At 35.6% G+C, this 17452-nt stretch overlaps 2 protein-coding genes across 2 annotated transcripts; both read left to right on the forward strand.

Annotated features, from left to right (window-relative positions):
• Window positions 1–3249: 3249 nt before the first annotated feature.
• LOC140164446 (uncharacterized) lies at window positions 3250–7089 on the forward strand. The gene is made up of 3 exons (XM_072187728.1): window positions 3250–3461; window positions 4651–5035; window positions 6081–7089. The coding sequence occupies exons 1-3, from the start codon at window positions 3317–3319 to the stop codon at window positions 6517–6519; spliced, it is 969 nt and encodes a 322-aa protein (XP_072043829.1). The 5' UTR covers window positions 3250–3316; the 3' UTR covers window positions 6520–7089.
• A 4910-nt stretch (window positions 7090–11999) lies between these two features.
• LOC140164447 (uncharacterized) lies at window positions 12000–16654 on the forward strand. Its single transcript, XM_072187729.1, has 3 exons — window positions 12000–12382; window positions 12668–13049; window positions 14570–16654. Exons 1-3 carry the CDS (start codon window positions 12214–12216, stop codon window positions 14970–14972), a joined length of 954 nt encoding a protein of 317 aa, XP_072043830.1. The 5' UTR covers window positions 12000–12213; the 3' UTR covers window positions 14973–16654.
• Window positions 16655–17452: the final 798 nt, after the last annotated feature.

A 17452-nucleotide genomic window follows, 5' to 3' on the forward strand; every position in this document is an offset into this window, starting at 1 on the left:
ATTTCCAACAGTCACGACTGGACAAAAAGTCCGGATATCCGAACTCCTCTATAGGGGGTGTGGATCTATTTTCTGGAATAGCCCCTTGAATGGAATAAAATTCATGATAACAACTTTACTTGCAGTATTGAAACTCAGATGAGAGCATTTTACTTTAAAGTTTTTCATAGAGCTGTTTGTACCAATAAATTTCTTCATAAGATTGGTAGAACTGATTCTCCATTTTGTTGTTTTTGTTAAAAAAATGATGAGACCCTGGTACATTTGTTTTGTGAATGTGAAAAAATTACTTGTTTGTGGGATAGCTTGAGTGCCTTGATTGAAACTAAAACTGGTGAGTGTTTTGGATTCTCAAATTTTCAGAAAATGTTTGGTTTGGATGTTGAAGAATCTGAGCACAAAAATGCCATCAACTTTCTTGTTTTACGTTTGAAATATTATATTCATAGATGCAAATTTCAAGATGTCAACCCTAGTTTTCAAGCTTACAAGAACATGGTGAAAGTTAAATTTGGCACAGAATATAAAATTGCGGAAAGCAAGGGAAAACTGGGTAACCACTTTAAGAAATTTTCCTTTGATCTTGGTTTTTAATGCAATTTTCATTTATCATGGTGTGTTTGATATATTTTTACCCCTTTTTTCATTTTCTTTTTTTTTCTTTTTCTTGCTATTGTGGACCATGTTTTTTGCACTGTGATATGGGAAAGTTTTCAGTGTTTTGTTTTGTCACTTGTCCTGCATGTTTGTGTGTGGGGTATCTGCCCAGCAAACACAAAACGTTTTCGACATCATTCGCAAAAGGTTATAATATGTTGTCAGAAAACGTTTAAATGTCGGGTTATATAAAGGGTATATTAAGGGTATAAAACATTTTCATAACATTGAAAAACATATTTTGATAATCTACTCCCAACAAACACAAAATGTTTTACAGAAAACGTTTAAATGTCGGGTTATATAAAGGGTATAAAAACGTTTTAATAACATTCCAAAAACATTTTTGACAACCTGATGCAAAACATTCTAAACAGAATGTTATAAAAAAAAAAAAAAAATATTTTGGGAAAAATGTTTGCCCAAAATATTTGCAATAACGTTTTAAATACGTTTTTATGACCTTTATATAACCCGACATTTAAATGTTATTAAAACGTTTTGAAGAAAACATTTTAAGAACATTTCTGTGTTTGCTGGGGAAAATATTTTAACATAATGTTATTTAAGTGTTGACAAAATATTTGGCAAAAAATGTTTGCAAAAATAGTTTACAATAACATTTTTGAAAACATTTTAGAAATATTGTTGTATTGTGTTTTCATACAAAACGCTTTAAAACGTTTTTATGACATTTATATAACCCGACATTTTAATGTTATTAAAACGTTTTTACCTAAACCAAAAGCCAAAATATAACTTATTTAAAACGTTTTAAAAACGTTTTTGTGTTTGCTGGGTGGGGATTTGTGTTTTGTGTAGAAAATCCCTGGTCTAATTTTTTGATGCATTCGTAATCAACATGAGTTGCTTGATCTTATTATGCATGTTGTATGGTGCTGATTCTGCCCACCCATGGCAGGGGACCCAACAGTTGCCTTTGTGTTTTCATGCTTTTGCTGGGCTACCACTTCTTTTTCTGCTTGCCTTTTTCATCACTCTTGGTAGCATAGCATTTGCTCTTTTTTTTAAATAATTTTTTAACAGAGGTATTGGTTGGGTCCTGTTGTCATGGTGGGGCAGTATTATTTAAATCTCATTGTCATAATCTGATTGTATCTTTGCATCTATCTTGGTTACCGTAATTAAGATGGGGTCTGGTGGACCATGTCTGTATGTTCTTTTTCCTTTCTACCAGGCCCAAGTACAGGTGAATAAAAATGGAAAAAAAAAAAAAAAAAAAAAGTTCTTTTTATTTTTTCAATTTCAATTCATCATATTGCACTGCACACTAAGAAATGAGCCAAGTACAATATAATTATGGCGAAATAGTTTCTTTAACTAGGAGTCCGCTTGAAGTTCAACGGAAGACCGCGAACTGCTAGATTACAAGTAAACATTGTTAGAGTTAGGCACCAGGAATTTTGGGGTGGGGGTGGGGTGGCCAATGGAGGGGAGGGGAGGGGCAAAGTGAATTTAGGGGTTCTACAAATTTAAGTGGAAATTTGTGTGATTTTGGGTTTTTTGCTTCAAAAGTGTGTGTGTTTGAGGGGGTGGGTGGGGGTGTGGGGGAGAGAAAATATATACAGCCCTCCCCCCGTAGTGCCGCCACTGAATAGACCCAAAGATCAGCAGCTCAAGGCGCAACCCCTTCGCAATATTTCAGTGTTTCAGTCCGACCATCCGGAAGACTGAATTACACGAGTTATAATAGGGGTTATCTTGGTTATAAGAGGAGGTATCCATACCAAACTGCAGCACCGTCCTGGGTTATGCCTTTGAATATAGCGCCATACCAATCATACACTACACGCATGGTAAGTAAAAAAGTGTGCAGCTACAAAAATGGTTGGTTTTATTCAAATAAGTATAACTCGGGTTTGGTGCAAGCAAATTCAGACGTTCAGAATCAGGTCTTTTAAATGATAGGGGGGTATCAAGTTCATTTACAGCGGATTCCTTCTAGAGTCGTACAAAAGCGCCACAAACATGAGTTTACTTCATTTTGAATTCCTTTCTTTCTTTCTTTCTTTCTTTCTTTCTTTCTTTCTTTCTTTCTTTCTTTCTTTCTTTCTTTCTTTCTTTCTTTCTTTCTTTCTTTCTTTTTAGTTATTTGGCACTCAAATATTTTGGCTCACATATTTCAGGGCAAATGCAACTCTATTGTATAACTCATATTCCGTGTGTGTGTGGGGGGGGGGGGGAGACGAGGGGTGGTAAAATGTTTAATTTGTTTTTATCTTTTTATTATATTTTGTGTGGATGAGGAGGGATGATCTGCCCTTGGTATCGCGATTAGAAAGTTTCTCTCATTACACAATTTTGTCAGCCTTTCAATTGGTCAAAAAAGAGATAAAAGTGGTTAGTGAGCGACTCGACCCTATGCCATTTTTAGCTGCACGGCCCGGTAAGGTCATTTCTCTGCCATTTTGCCACCCATTCAGTACACCCAACAAATTTAAATTACAGACACAGTGATGAACTTGAACTATTTACATGCTTCGATGAATTCGATGTCAACAGAGAAAGTCGCAGGCGGGTCAACTTATTGTCTGTCTTCAACCTTCAGTTAATTTTCTGTTGACTGTGTGCACGTACAATTAATATTGTCGACATAGGCACAGGCCGTTTGGTATATTAAAGCAAAGTTGACGGCAAAATGGCGGAGCTATCGGGTACAAAGACAAACGACATTTGGCACCAATGTCTGGTCTCCTGTTTAGCCATTTTTACCTTCTTGATTTTGATAGTTGTCACTTTTATCGCATCTTACTCCGGGATTCCAGATGATCAGCTTAACCTCGGTAATTATTTTCTTCTAAGTTTTTAAATGGCTTTAATACTAGTGTTATTCAGTAACTTATCGCTAGCACTGCAAAAACAATGTTTAGCGATTAAACACCTTTCTAAACACAATTTTTGCCATCACTGTTAATACGTTTAGAAGCTAAACATCATGTGTCAAATTTCTGAACATTAGTCAGTGATGGTGTTTAATTTCTAAACATCTGACATCCATATTCTAAACATAACATTTCTAAACACATTCTTGCCATCACTTTCTAAACATTGTTTTTGCAGTGAAGCTCATAAGTTGAGAATGGTTTTAATCATTAGTTGTATTCTATTATTATTTAAATCAAAAGTAACAGTGATTTTATGACCAGCTACGTGAGAATTTCATCTTTTGAGTGATACGAAGAAAACTTTATTAATCGGACGTTCAGACATTGAATCCTACATCGTGGTATGGGTATGACCAGAGATACGATTGGTCGCACCAATTGAAATGTCTCCAATATTTAATTTCTCAAAACGTGTTTGGCCACCATTATAAATATCATACTAATATTTTCGGTTACACAAGCTCGAATCAAATTATTTACGAGCCATAATGTACGATTTGCTTAATGAATTTGGTCACAAATTAGTTGTGATTGTACGACAATAGTGCAATTTTGATTTAATGTTTTGAATTGAATTAACAACACATTAAAATTCCCCATGCATTTAAATCAAATCCAAAATCAAATCAAATTTATTTCCATGTCATACATATTACAAATAAACATAAACATATACACGTAAGCCAAGATAGTGGTTATACATTACATTGTATTGATGTCGAATGTGAAAATTGGAAAAGTTGTTTTGTTATTATGACATGGAGGAGGCGTTCGAAAGGCCAAAAGAGAACGACCCTCTTACACTACGTTACGTTACGTTACGTTACATTACCTTACAGTAATAATAACTTTACAACTAACATGTAAAAAAGATAATGATATTACAGATTATAGTCAACTAAATCAACTAAAAATGCAATATATAAACATGAATATAAAAAGCCTGGACCCACGAAAAATTGCTAAATACTTTCCCTGACTTTTAAATTACTTTACCATGTTTAATTCAGTTTCATCTCCACAATGTGTGTGTTTTTATACCACGTTCAACTGCTTTACTTTGTGTCATCTTTCATTATCGATATAGGTATATTTCAGACTGACTCGCTTTATGCAAGAGACGACGGTGACCTATTCACTGAATTTCAGCCAGCAGCCTTTACATTTTACATCATCTGGCCGATCATTTTCCTATTCCAATGGGCTTGGATGATCTACGTGTTAACTTCTTTGTGTCGTCGTAATCAGTATGGACCAGTCTTTGTCAGCCCTCCTGTTGTCTCGCCATTTGTCCTGTGGGTGTACTGCGTAGCCATTGTCATGGTGACAACATGGTTATTTCTCTTTGATCAAAGATTGCTGGTGGGGGCATTCGTTGTCTTAGCTATCAGTACCTTCTTATTTTTGTTGACCCTGATATCGCTTCACCGCTCCGTTGATAACTTCGGGATGGAGCTACAGCAGTGCCACAAGTAAGTATCTTATCTCTAACCAGAATCGGCTGAGCTTCAAACGGGAGGTTAACAACTATCTTGGCGCCAACCCATCAGCGCTATCATACCGATAGCAGCTGTTAATGCCTTGCATAGTTTAGACATTAAAAAAAAAGTATCAAGGATGGTTTCAAAGAATCCCTCATCAAATCTTTTGAAGTGTGGCTTTGATTTGTATGAAACGTATTTTAGGAATTACTTTTTGGCATTGAAAAATATCTTAACCCTGTTAAAGCTACACATTATTCAGAATCTAGGATTCGATCTTTTCTTGACACAAACATTTTGTCATCTTTTTTGACAACCTCATCGTCGTCTCAGCATACATCTTTAATACCTGATGCGTTTTTGTGTCTTCGCCCCTATATGTATAATCGGCTATTTTTCATTTTTACACAAACTTTGATCTTAAAGGACATCAGTATCAAATACCATTGCAATCTTAAGAAATTACCTTTTTTCACAAAGATATTATTTTTGACAAGCTAAAGGTAAACCATCATATACCTGGTTGACGACAAAGGTCGATAATAAAATATTGTCAATCTTCTATTTTAAGAAGGAAAATGGACTATTCCAGTTGAAATTCATACACCCCTTATGGAAGACATGCCCTTAATCTTCCACTGCAGGGAGTGTGAAATTCAAATGGGGTTATCTGGGTGCCTCCATTTGAAATTTACACATCTTTGTCATGTTTGTGGGAGATAAAAGTCATGTCTTCCATAGAGGTGTATGGATTTGAGATGGAATAGCCCAGTATCCTTGCAACATCAGGGAAGAGGTAAGATTGATTTAGATTTGAAAGTGCTGTATACATACCGATATGAAGAAGACCCTAACTGCAATAGCTGCCCCATATACATATGATGATATCTGCATTCCATATTGTACACATATGACACCTGGCAGCTATTGCAGATAGGGCATTCTTACACTAACTCTTGCTATATAAGTTCAATTATAAAAATTCCTCTTTTGGATCATCATGGTCATTATACCTGTGTTTGTATTCTCTTTTCAGGCGTGATCTGTGGGCTATCCGAATTCTCATCCAAAATGGCATCATGTTATTCTTCACCTGGATCACAGTTGCAACTCATCTAGCGTTGGGCTCTGTCATGTCTTACGTAGGTTCAGTCCCTCAAGATATCACCAGTACCATTCTACTTGCCATGTTGGGCACAATCATGTTGGTGTATTTCTTTCTGGAGAATTTCATCTGGGAGAGATATCTTCGCTATACTTACACGTTCTGGACCACGGTTGTGTGGGCTTTGCTTGGAATTTTCGTTGAAAATTGGGGCCTTAGTCGTAATGCGATGATAACTCTCTTTTTGCTTTTAATAGCGGGTATTTTAGGTCTGATAAAATTGGCGTTGAGTATCATGCGTACGCGTTCAAATCCACTTTACGTTCAGCATGTTGAGAGCAATGAATCTACTGGGTCTGAAAAAAGCTGAATTACTTCCATAGGCGGCACCCCCTAATTTTTTCCATGGGTACGCCCCCTAAAAATCATAATAAACGAAAAAATAGAGCAATAATTGCCCCGTGCATTCTCATTTTAACTTAGTCTAAAATAGTCTGACATTGAAATGTTTTCGCTTAAAAACTTAAATAAAATTGAAATAGTTTGATATACTAGTTAAAGAGCAGTCAGTGCAAGTATAACATAATATAATCCTAGACTGAAGTAAAGGGACTAGTTTGCGTCTGACGTCACTGTCAATCAAACTTACCACGACCCTTGATAGGTTAGTAACGCGTAAAAGGAAGGTTATTTTATCTGGTGCTTTCATCGGAGAAAGGGAATCGTAAATGTCACAGTAAAACCCTAAATTCAAATTGTAATGCTTCCGCCACCTTGATTACTTCTGTAACTCTTTGAGTGTTATTTATAATATTGGCATACCACGGTCTTTTATTTTGATAAAATAAGATGAAATTGTTATATGTAAATGTTATGAATAATTGTATCATAGTATGTAGAGTATTATCCTATTATATTTTTTGTTATCAAAATGTTTTTGAATACACTAGCGGGATACCCGCGCTTCGCGCGGGTCCCCGCTAGATGGGAGCGTTCACCATAACAGGAATAATTACTGAACAGGTAGAATCATTGAAAAGGTACATTTTATTTTTCTAAACCTGTCTCTTCTTACACTTTCTTTTTTAGATTTTCCGTTTCCATGTTATTTATTTATTTAACCTCGTTCCCATTATTTTCTAAATATGTTCTTTCTTACATTTCCCTTTAGCTTCTTTGTTTATTTGCTGCTTGTGATTTCCCGTTTCCATGTTTTTTATTTAATTCTGTTCTCATTATTTTAGCTTCTTTTTTCTTACATTTCCTGATACAAACATCTTTTTCCCGTATTTATTACGTCCTCTCATAGCGTGTCTGCGGACGTGTTCACCCGTTATCATAATCCCGTGCACCGTGACCCGTCCATGTACCTTTTTGTCCTTTATTTTTCCTTCTTTCCGTATTATCATGTCCACTGGTCTCTGGCTCGCAGTCGCGTGGCTCTGCGCCGTTTACGCGCCCATTGGCGTAGTGCGCATTACGCACGAGGCGCCGACGCGCTGCCGGCCAGCTGCAGTGACGCGTAGGCTGACAACCGATTTTCATAACAAAAAACCCGTTTTTACCCATATTTTCACTGTTTTTGCAGCCAATTCTTGACCGTTTTCAACCAAATAAAGTTTAAACACGTTCCCGTATATTCATCGATCTCCCGTATGAATTTGGCGACATTTAGATCGAAACTGACGGAGCCTTTATAGTGATACATACATAGATACATAGATACATAGATACAACATTCCCCTATTTATAGTAAGATTGTACTGATTGGCCTATTCCACTTAAATTTCACACAACACCTGTGGAAGATTTATGAAATATCTTCCACAGGGGGAGTATGAATTTTAAATGGATTGAACACATTAGACAGCTCCATTTGAAACGCACCCTCCCTCTGTGGAAGATTCAGATTGAATCTTTCTCAGAAGGTGCATGGAATTCAAATGGAGCTGCCTAAATGTGTTCCCAAATCTTCCACAGGGATTGTGTGGATATTAAACGGAATAGTCCGTTGCGGGATGGGAATAACTTCCAAATAAGCACAAGTAATAAATAGTTGTCAGGTTTATGAATCAAGTCTTTATCTAAATGTAAGAATTTGTTTCATTATATTGTACAAATGATATCAAAAAGGTTATACTCTCTTAAAACCAAAGATTGAAAAATCAATCTTACAGATTGTGTTGAGGGAAAAGTCTAAAATTACTTGGGAATTTAGTTTGAATTTTCAATCTTTAAGACTAATTTCTCAATCTTAATTTGGACTTTAACCTCATCACCTCAATCTTTCCATTTAAAAGAGTAGGCTTATTCGATACCCATCCCTGTTATTCAGCATGTATGTGGGCGTAGGTGTGGGGGGTGGGGGTGTGTGAGTGTGGGTGTATGTTTAATAGTACAGGTTCGTATGTGGTTCCCCTCTCAACCTCCGTTTTTGTCATCTAATAAAGACACTAAGAAATAACAAAGTATATTTGTTTTTATTCTTTGCAAGTGTAAGCATTTTGCTCATTGATTGGTGTTGTTTTCTCTGTTTGCTCTTCATTTTTTGCCAGTGTCGACAAACATTACATCAACATTTTGATAATGTACTGTTGATATCAGGTAGTTTAGCATTATACAAAACTACTGCTGCTAATATCATACACCAGCCACAAAAAGAAACTAGTCAGTTATACCCAGCAAACACAAAAACGTTTTAAATAAGTTATATTTTGGCTTTTGGTTTAGGTAAAAACGTTTTAATAACATTAAACTGTCGGGTTATATAAAGGTCATGAAATCGTTTTTAAACGTTTTGTATGAAAACACACTGCAACAATATTTTAAAAATGTTTTCGAAATGTCATTGATTGTTAACTATTTTTGCAAACATTTTTGGCCAAATATTTTGTCAACACTTAAATAACATTATGTTAAAATATTTGCACCCAGCAAACACAGAAATGTTGTTCAAATGCTTTTTACAAAACGTTTTAATAACATTTAAATGTCGGGTTATATAAAGGTCGTGAAAACATTTTAAAACGTTATTGTAAATATTTTGGGCAAACATTTTTGCAAAATATTTTTCAACCCCAAAATAACATTCTGTTTAGAATGATTTGTACCAAGTTTTCAAAATGTTTTTGGAATGTTATTAAAACGTTTTTATACCCTTTATATAACATTTCTGTAAAACATTTGTATTTGCTGTGCAGTAAATGACCAACAAATGTTATTTAATGATAGGAAAACGTTTTATACCATTAATGTACCCTTTATATAACCCGACATTTAAACGTTTTCTGACAACCTTTTATAACCTTTTGCGAATGATGTAGAAAACGTTTTGTGTTTGCTGGGTAGTCATCTTTGCTGTTCAACAACCTGATAATTTTGGATTATTCTGAAATATACATTTTGTTAATTGGACTTTGCTTTCTCATTTGACACCCTGTTCGTAACGATTCAATTGTGCCTGTTACATTGTGTTCTTTATTGATTGGCCCGTGGTGCTTGTGTGCAATACAACGATGCGTTCCCATTGAAAATCGTTGAAATTGCAACTTTTGATTTTTGGGTTTGAGGCTTTGGAGGCGCATATCTTGGTCAATTCTTGTTCGATTTTCATGAACTGTGTGTCAAATGAGAAAGCAAAGTCCAATTAACAAAATGTGTATTTCAGGATAATCCCCAACTATCAGGTTGTTGAACAGCAAAGATGACTATAAATGACGAGTTTCTTTTTGTGCCTGGTGTAGTTTGGGTACTTTATTCATCCAGTGCGTAATTACGCAGTACCGCTATAGTTTGGTTCTCAAGTGGTCTGCCGATAGTCAACAACAACATCTAGCTCCTTCCAGTTGATCAATGTTGACGATAATCGCGTACTTCTTCTAAAAGGGATTCTGACACTTAGCAAATAGTTTATCAATGAATATATCCACTGCTGATATCAAGTAGTTTAGCAATGCCCGCATCTAATACTGATATCAGCTGGTTTAGCAATGTCGGCATCTTTTGCTGATATGTCCACATAATAATGCTGATAACAGGTTGTTTGACAATGTCTACATCTACGGCTGATAGCAGGTAGTTTATCATTCGCATAATCTACGGCTGATCATTACATTTTTTGAGTCAACTAATCTGATATTATGTCCTTTCAATTTAGTTGATAGCCGGTTTGTCATGTATATATAGCAGGTACTTTATAAATGCCCACATCTATTGCTGATATCAGATAGTTTATCAATGTCACTATCTACTGATAATATCAGTAGTTTATCAACACCCATATCTACTGCTGATATCAGGTAGTTTATCAATACCCACATCTATTGCTGATATCAGTTAGTTTATCAATATCCATATCTACTGCAAATATCAGGCAGTTTATTAATACCCATATCTACTGACTGCCGATAGCAAGCAGTTTATCAATGTTTACATCTACTGCTGATATCAGGTAGTTTATCAATACCCATTTCTAATACTGACATCAGGTAGTTTATCAATACCCATATCTACTACTATCTACTCCTAATATCAGCAAGTTTATAAATGCCCACACCTATTGCTGATATCTGGTAGTTATATGTGCCCACATTATTCTATTGCTGTTAACAGGTAGTTTATAATTGCCAACATCTATTGCTGATATCATATCAATACCCATATCTACTGCAGATATAAGGTAGTTATAAATGGCTACATCTAATGCTGATATCTGATAGCTTATCAATACCCATGCACATCTATTGGTGGTATCAGGTAGTTTATAAATGCCCACATCTATTGCTAATAGTTAGGTAATAGTTGGTCTCTCCACAAACGTTCAGTCTTACTTAGTCATATTTTTTTTGTTCTATTCGATTTGTTTAAAACAAAAATACTACTATACCTCAATAATGTTTGAACAACCCTAGAACTACCAACCCCAAGGTTTTTCATCCGTCATAAAAAAAACACGTGCGCGTAATACGCCCAAACGACCTAAGCTAATCGTAGATCCATCATTTGTACTCATTTTACCTCAACACTTACCCGGGGATATAACCGGCCATCATAATGACCGGGGGGAGGGCCACCATAGGTTTCTACTGTGAAATCCATATTTTTATTTTGCTCTTGTAAAACATACTGCCTTTTTACTTGTTAGTTGGATTGAAATATTCATTTCATTTATATTTAGGAAATAATGTTCGCAGAATTTTTCGCCAAAAATCAATTTTGCCTATACTTTTTACATGTACCAAGAATTTCCCAAATTTGAATGGGCGCGCTCACAATATGACGTCATAGCGACATTACGTGCAGAATGTTTGTACTTACTTTGGTATCACTGGATAGAGGAGGCCCATATACATTGGTTTAAACTGTATGTGACTCTTATTGAAAATTATGGGGGGGGGGGGGTTGCAACTCCCCTTCGTTGTCCGTGTTACCAAATATGGCTCAGTAGTTCTAGGGATAACATAATTTGAACTATAATTGAACGCTATAGCTATAATTGTACGTGTTATTGGTAGTATTTACCTCCCAACTTTAATATTGACAATACTGCTTTAATCATACACTTGATTTTCTGTGATTCCTGTTGCGGAACCAAATTTGTACAGGTCGTTGGTAAATTCTCATATTTTTGCCCAAACATTATTGTGATTACATTTACCTGTATAAAGGTAAAACATCAATCAACAAAGAGCATCACAAAGTCCAATAACAATTCAGGTTTTCAACTTTACCTCGAATTTAGAAACTGCCTCTTTTTGTTTTCTTTTTTGTTTTGTTTTTCTTCCATTAAGTTGTACAAGCTCTAGAAATACTTTTTCCACACATGATTGCGCATTTTCAGGGCGAGAATTTAGTTGACCTTTTCAGACAACAATCGCGTCAAAAATGGCAAAATCGAAAGAATCGTGAATTTTGAGTGCTTAAACTAATAAAACTTAAACCAGGTGCATTCTGCTATTTGTTGGCCAGGAATATAAATATTCCATCGCTGAAACACTCATTAGCGGATGTTGACAACAATGTTGTTGAAGTTGTATAGGTCCAAAGTAGCATAAATAATTTGAACATGAAGCCAATTCATGCACAAGATACGATGGTCATGGATCTACGACTACCAAAGAAGACACAGCCGTGTTATAAGTGGATAGTGATTACGTTATCGCTTATCACATTTCTACTTTTCTGCGTAACTGTGTTTTTCCATTTCAGTGCGATTCAGAATGCTACTGAAAATGGTGAGTGTACTATGTCTTAATTAAAGTTAGGGGCTGTGCAATAATTTCGAGCCCCCGGGCCGAGGGGAGTATAATTTTCAAACGGCCTGCCAAAAATCACATGCCTCCCCTTTCGGCCTGCCTAAAAAGATTTGCCCCCCCTGCTCATTCGAAATTGTTGGGATCCCAATTTCCATTTTTTTTTGTAACAAGCCATCATAAGTTCAGCTTCTTAACAAGATAGTTACTTTGTGTTTTGACAGACGATGCTTATTATTAGTAACCTTTTTGTTATTATGTTTATAGGCATGTTCAAGAATGGCATCGACACTGTGTCAGACAAATTTGCACTTGACATCACCCCTGCTGATTACACATTCATAATTCAATTGGCTATCATCTATATATGGCAAGCCGCATGGATCATATATGTTCTTACATCACTCTGCCGACGAAACCAATATGGCGCTGTATTTACCAACCCACCGATTGTGACGCCATTTTTCCTCATGTCTTTTTGTCTCCATTTGTGGCTTAACATCATGTGGCTATTTCTTTTTGATAGCAAGTTGATAGTATGGTCATTCATCTGCTCATTCCTCATGTACTTCACATTGGAATTTCCAGTTTTGATGTCGCATCACGTAGCGGTGCATAAGTATGGCAAGCAGCTGAAGAAAGATCATAAGTAAGTATGGTGTGTGGTCATGACATTTTTTCATTGAACATTAACAAATTAAGGTACTACACCCCTGGCCAATTTTGTGCCCAATTTTGCATTTTTCTCAAAAATTATTGCACATTGGTGACAAGTAAGATATGTATATTATAGGGGCAAGGACTACAACTACTGTACTGGAATTTCAGCAACTCAAAGCAAGTAGTTATTGATTTATTGATCAAATAATGGTTTCCCTCATTTTTGACTGTAACTCCACAACTGTTGTCTGTGCTGAAATAAAATTTCCAGTGCAGTAGTTGTAGTCCTTGCCCCTATAATATATATATCTTACTTGTCCCCAATACGCTATAATTTTTGAGAAAAATGCAAAAATAGGCACAAAATTGGGCAGGGGTGTAGTACCCCCTTAATCAATATTTTATCGACAAATAACACTTTGATGTTTTCCAATAGTTCGTTCTACAAATCATATACTTTGAAAACTTGATTTATTTTTGTTAATGAGTTATGTACGTTTCACAAAAGTGTTGTTGTTTTAGCCTTCTTTACAACATAACTCAAGAACCACAGGTTCTATATCTGTGATATTTGAATTCTTCTACACATTCGCTATGAATAATCAATGCAATTTTTGCTACAGCTCACTACCATTCGCAAGATGCTGTGAACTACCAAATCGCAACAGTTTAAAATCCAATTTTATCATTATTATGGTTTGGATCTAATACTTTCAATAATATAAAATGACTGAACAAGAAGCTGCTGGGGTGGTTAATGGTTGAGTCATGAAATTGGCCTGTGAAAAATGACTTACCCTCCCATTTTCGAATTACAAAAGAAAACACGTCGACGTGCCGAAAATCTTTGTACTCCCATGAAGCTACATTTGAAACATTGTATTCTGTAATTATGTAATACGAGCATTAACTTGGGTAGTTAAATATCTTGCGTTTGTTATTTATGGCTCTAACTGATTCTAAGATCCAACTTCAGCGATCTTGTGGTATCGCTTGTTAAATATATGAACATGGTAGATGTCTGTTAGGTTTTTATATATATATATATCTAGGAATTACCCTAAGCACACCCTATGTTTCTAAAAATGTTGATTTTGTTGCTGACTGAACTAGGTACGGTACTAGCAGGTTTTATCATATAAAAATAAGAAAATACTTGTAATCCACTAACGTTTCTCTTTTCGGAACCCCTATTTTGGTATTGTCTAGCGAACAGATATGAAGTGTTACAAAGGAACCAAGGGTTCGAGCTTTTTGCAAAGATCATTTGCATTGCATCATGCCACTTAATAACAAGAAACAAAACAAAACGATTCAAAAAGTAGCGTCAAATTTTGGACGACTGGAAATATGCCATCAGTATATGGATTTGGGTTAGCATAATTATACACATCAAATATAAAAATGTTCTTTTGTCTCGACCAACTAATTTAAAAACGAATTCATCTGGTACCGTCAATCATGTCAATGCTTAGTATTTTGTTTTCCCTATTTTATCCATGTTTACAGGGTAGACAGGTTTGCCATACGTATTTTGATTCAGAATGGTCTCGCCTTATATCGTACATGGATTGTTTTTGCCACAATACTCAACTTTTGCACCGTACTTACATACGAAGGAAATGTGACCAGATCCACATCCAGTACCGTCGGACTCGTGATCGTCGCTGTCTTCGTCATCCTAGATTTCATCATTGGTACAACTATTTGGGATAAATACCAACGTTACACATTCTCTAATTGGGGTGTATATATTTGGGTTCTCATTGGGATTCTGGTTGACAATTGGGATGCGAGTAATCGTAACTCTGTTATTACCCTGGTACTTTTGTTTGTGTGTATCATTTTTGTTGCTATTAAGATTCCATTGACCAAATGGCGACACCGTAACAAGCCACTCTACGTCGTATAAACGAGTGGTCGCTCAGCAAGACCGATTTCGAATTATGTAAAATCGGTATCTCCTATGCTATAGGTGTGCAGGTGGGTGATCAGGTAGACATGGTAGATGGTATAAATTTTGCATTAACTATTAGAAGGTTGTTTTATCTATAAAACATATAAGTTACTCAACAAATTAACGGTTTATACTTAATCATTAATGGGAACGAATTTGTCATAATCTGATGTATAAGACGAAGACGTTTACGGGACCTTTGGACTTTGTTGGCTTGAAAAGATGTTGAATGTTGGATTTGATGATGTGCTTGGTTCAAAATGGTATTTGGAATATTAAATGTAAGTTCATACTAGCACATACAGGACTCTGCAGACGCGTGACGACGTTAACCTTTCGTGTATGCTTCACACCTAACTCGTTTTATTTACACGCTCCATGCAAGCATATTCGAAAGGCTAGCATCGGGCGACGTCGGTTGATGCCGACTAATGCAAGTATGAATCGAAGTGTATAATCCCTTACAATCTTTAGGTCCAAGAAGTATTAGAGTTTATGAATGATGTTCTATATATCAGTGGAGAATGCATAGCACATATGGTACAATGTCATTAAATACTCGGACAAGAATCCAGAATCAACGATCTTTTGATAGCAACGGTTGAGTACACATTATCTAAACGCCAGATAAAAGGATAGATTTGCGCTACAGACCTTCAGGCCAAGCACACAGAATATTTTGTCACTCCCCGACAAGTAAATGCAAGAGTGTAGCCCATAAAACACAATAACGAAATTTGGAAAAAATCCCAAAAAACTGCTAACCAATATACTTTGCAATTCAGAATCACATACTACATTAGGTGTAACCTGTTCTCACAAACTGTTCCTCACACAATTTCCCCATGCCATTTTTGTCCCCGTAGTTGATATAACTTAGAGCCTTCAACCATCACACAGGTATTTCGCATATTATTCAATCATGGCAGCAACAGTTATCCGCGACGACATTATTTTAAGCTTGAAAACTTTCTTTGAAAAAAAAGGAGGAGGTAAATCACATTTGGTTACAAAATGTACATTACATTGCAATAACACCTATTCATTATACGCCTCTTGCAAACTGGAAAGCGTATCATGTGGAAAATGGTAATTGTATCAAAAGCCCGAGTGAAAAACAGGTATAATTTGGATGCCCAACAATCCCGTAAACGTATTATAACAACGTATTGTGGATGGAGGATATACATCTATATAAATTTACATGTACTCCTATTGATTATGACTACCTACTGTGTAGGCTTATAATGTATTTGTCTATACATATATTTTATGCTATATTTGGAACTCCATTCTCATGTTTAATGTAATAGTTTGTATTTTGAAGAGGTTACTATGTTCTCACGCGATTAGTAGTAACGTCGCCATCATCTTAATATTTATAATTAAGTAAATTATAAGGTATATCTACACTTTTGGAATAAATCTATTTTACATTTTCAACACTATTTAACTGTAACATAATATAAATTTTGATCATTACCATTCTCAAAATTATTATATTACTTATATCTATTTTAGCATTACTTTTGTGACTTATCTTTGTAATAATATAAATTATATACTGCGTTGTATTTTCTTATTTTTGATGTGTGGCGAAATAAAACTGAACTGAACGATTAAGCATCATCAATTAATGATCCCGTGTGCTAGATTGTAATGTTTAAGTGTTCCATGCTCCAGTGTATGATGCATAAGCCTCTTTCCCTGTTTATCTGAATGACTTTTTAATGAAATCATATATACAATGTGCAGATCATGCACTAAAACCACAATTGATATTGAATTAGATTTGTCAAAAGCACTTCATACATCGAGGTATATTAGGCTATCAACATACACATCTGCTGCTGATATCAGGTTATTTATCAATGCCCACATGTACTACAGATATCTGGTAGTTTATCAATGCTCTATCTACTGCTGATATCAAGTAGTTTATCAATGCTCACATCTGCTGCTGATACCAGGTAGTTTATTATTGCTCACATCTACTGCTGATATCAGGTAGTTTTTCAATGCTCACATCTACTGCTAATAACAGGTAGTGTATCAATGCTCACATCTACTGCTGATATCAGGCAGTTTATTAATGCTCACATCTACTGATATCAGGTTGAGGCTGTTTATCAATGCTGCTCACATCTACTACTGATATCAGGTAGTTTATCAATGCTCACATCTACTGTTGATAACAGGTAGTTTACCAATGCCCACATGTACTGCTGATACCTGGTAGTTTATTAATGCTCATATCTACTGCTTATATCAGATCAATGCTCACGTTAAACTGCTGATATAGGGTATCAATGTCCCATGTGCGTGCATCTACACTTTTCAACCAAAAATAAGGAGGGGACACAACATCAAATTTCCGTTGAAAAAAAATGGTGGAATCCGCTACCACAATATAGTGACTATAGTCGGCAAACTCC

Source organism: Amphiura filiformis, chromosome 11, assembly GCF_039555335.1.
Source record: "Amphiura filiformis chromosome 11, Afil_fr2py, whole genome shotgun sequence".
Classification (NCBI taxonomy): Eukaryota; Metazoa; Echinodermata; class Ophiuroidea; order Amphilepidida; family Amphiuridae; genus Amphiura; species Amphiura filiformis.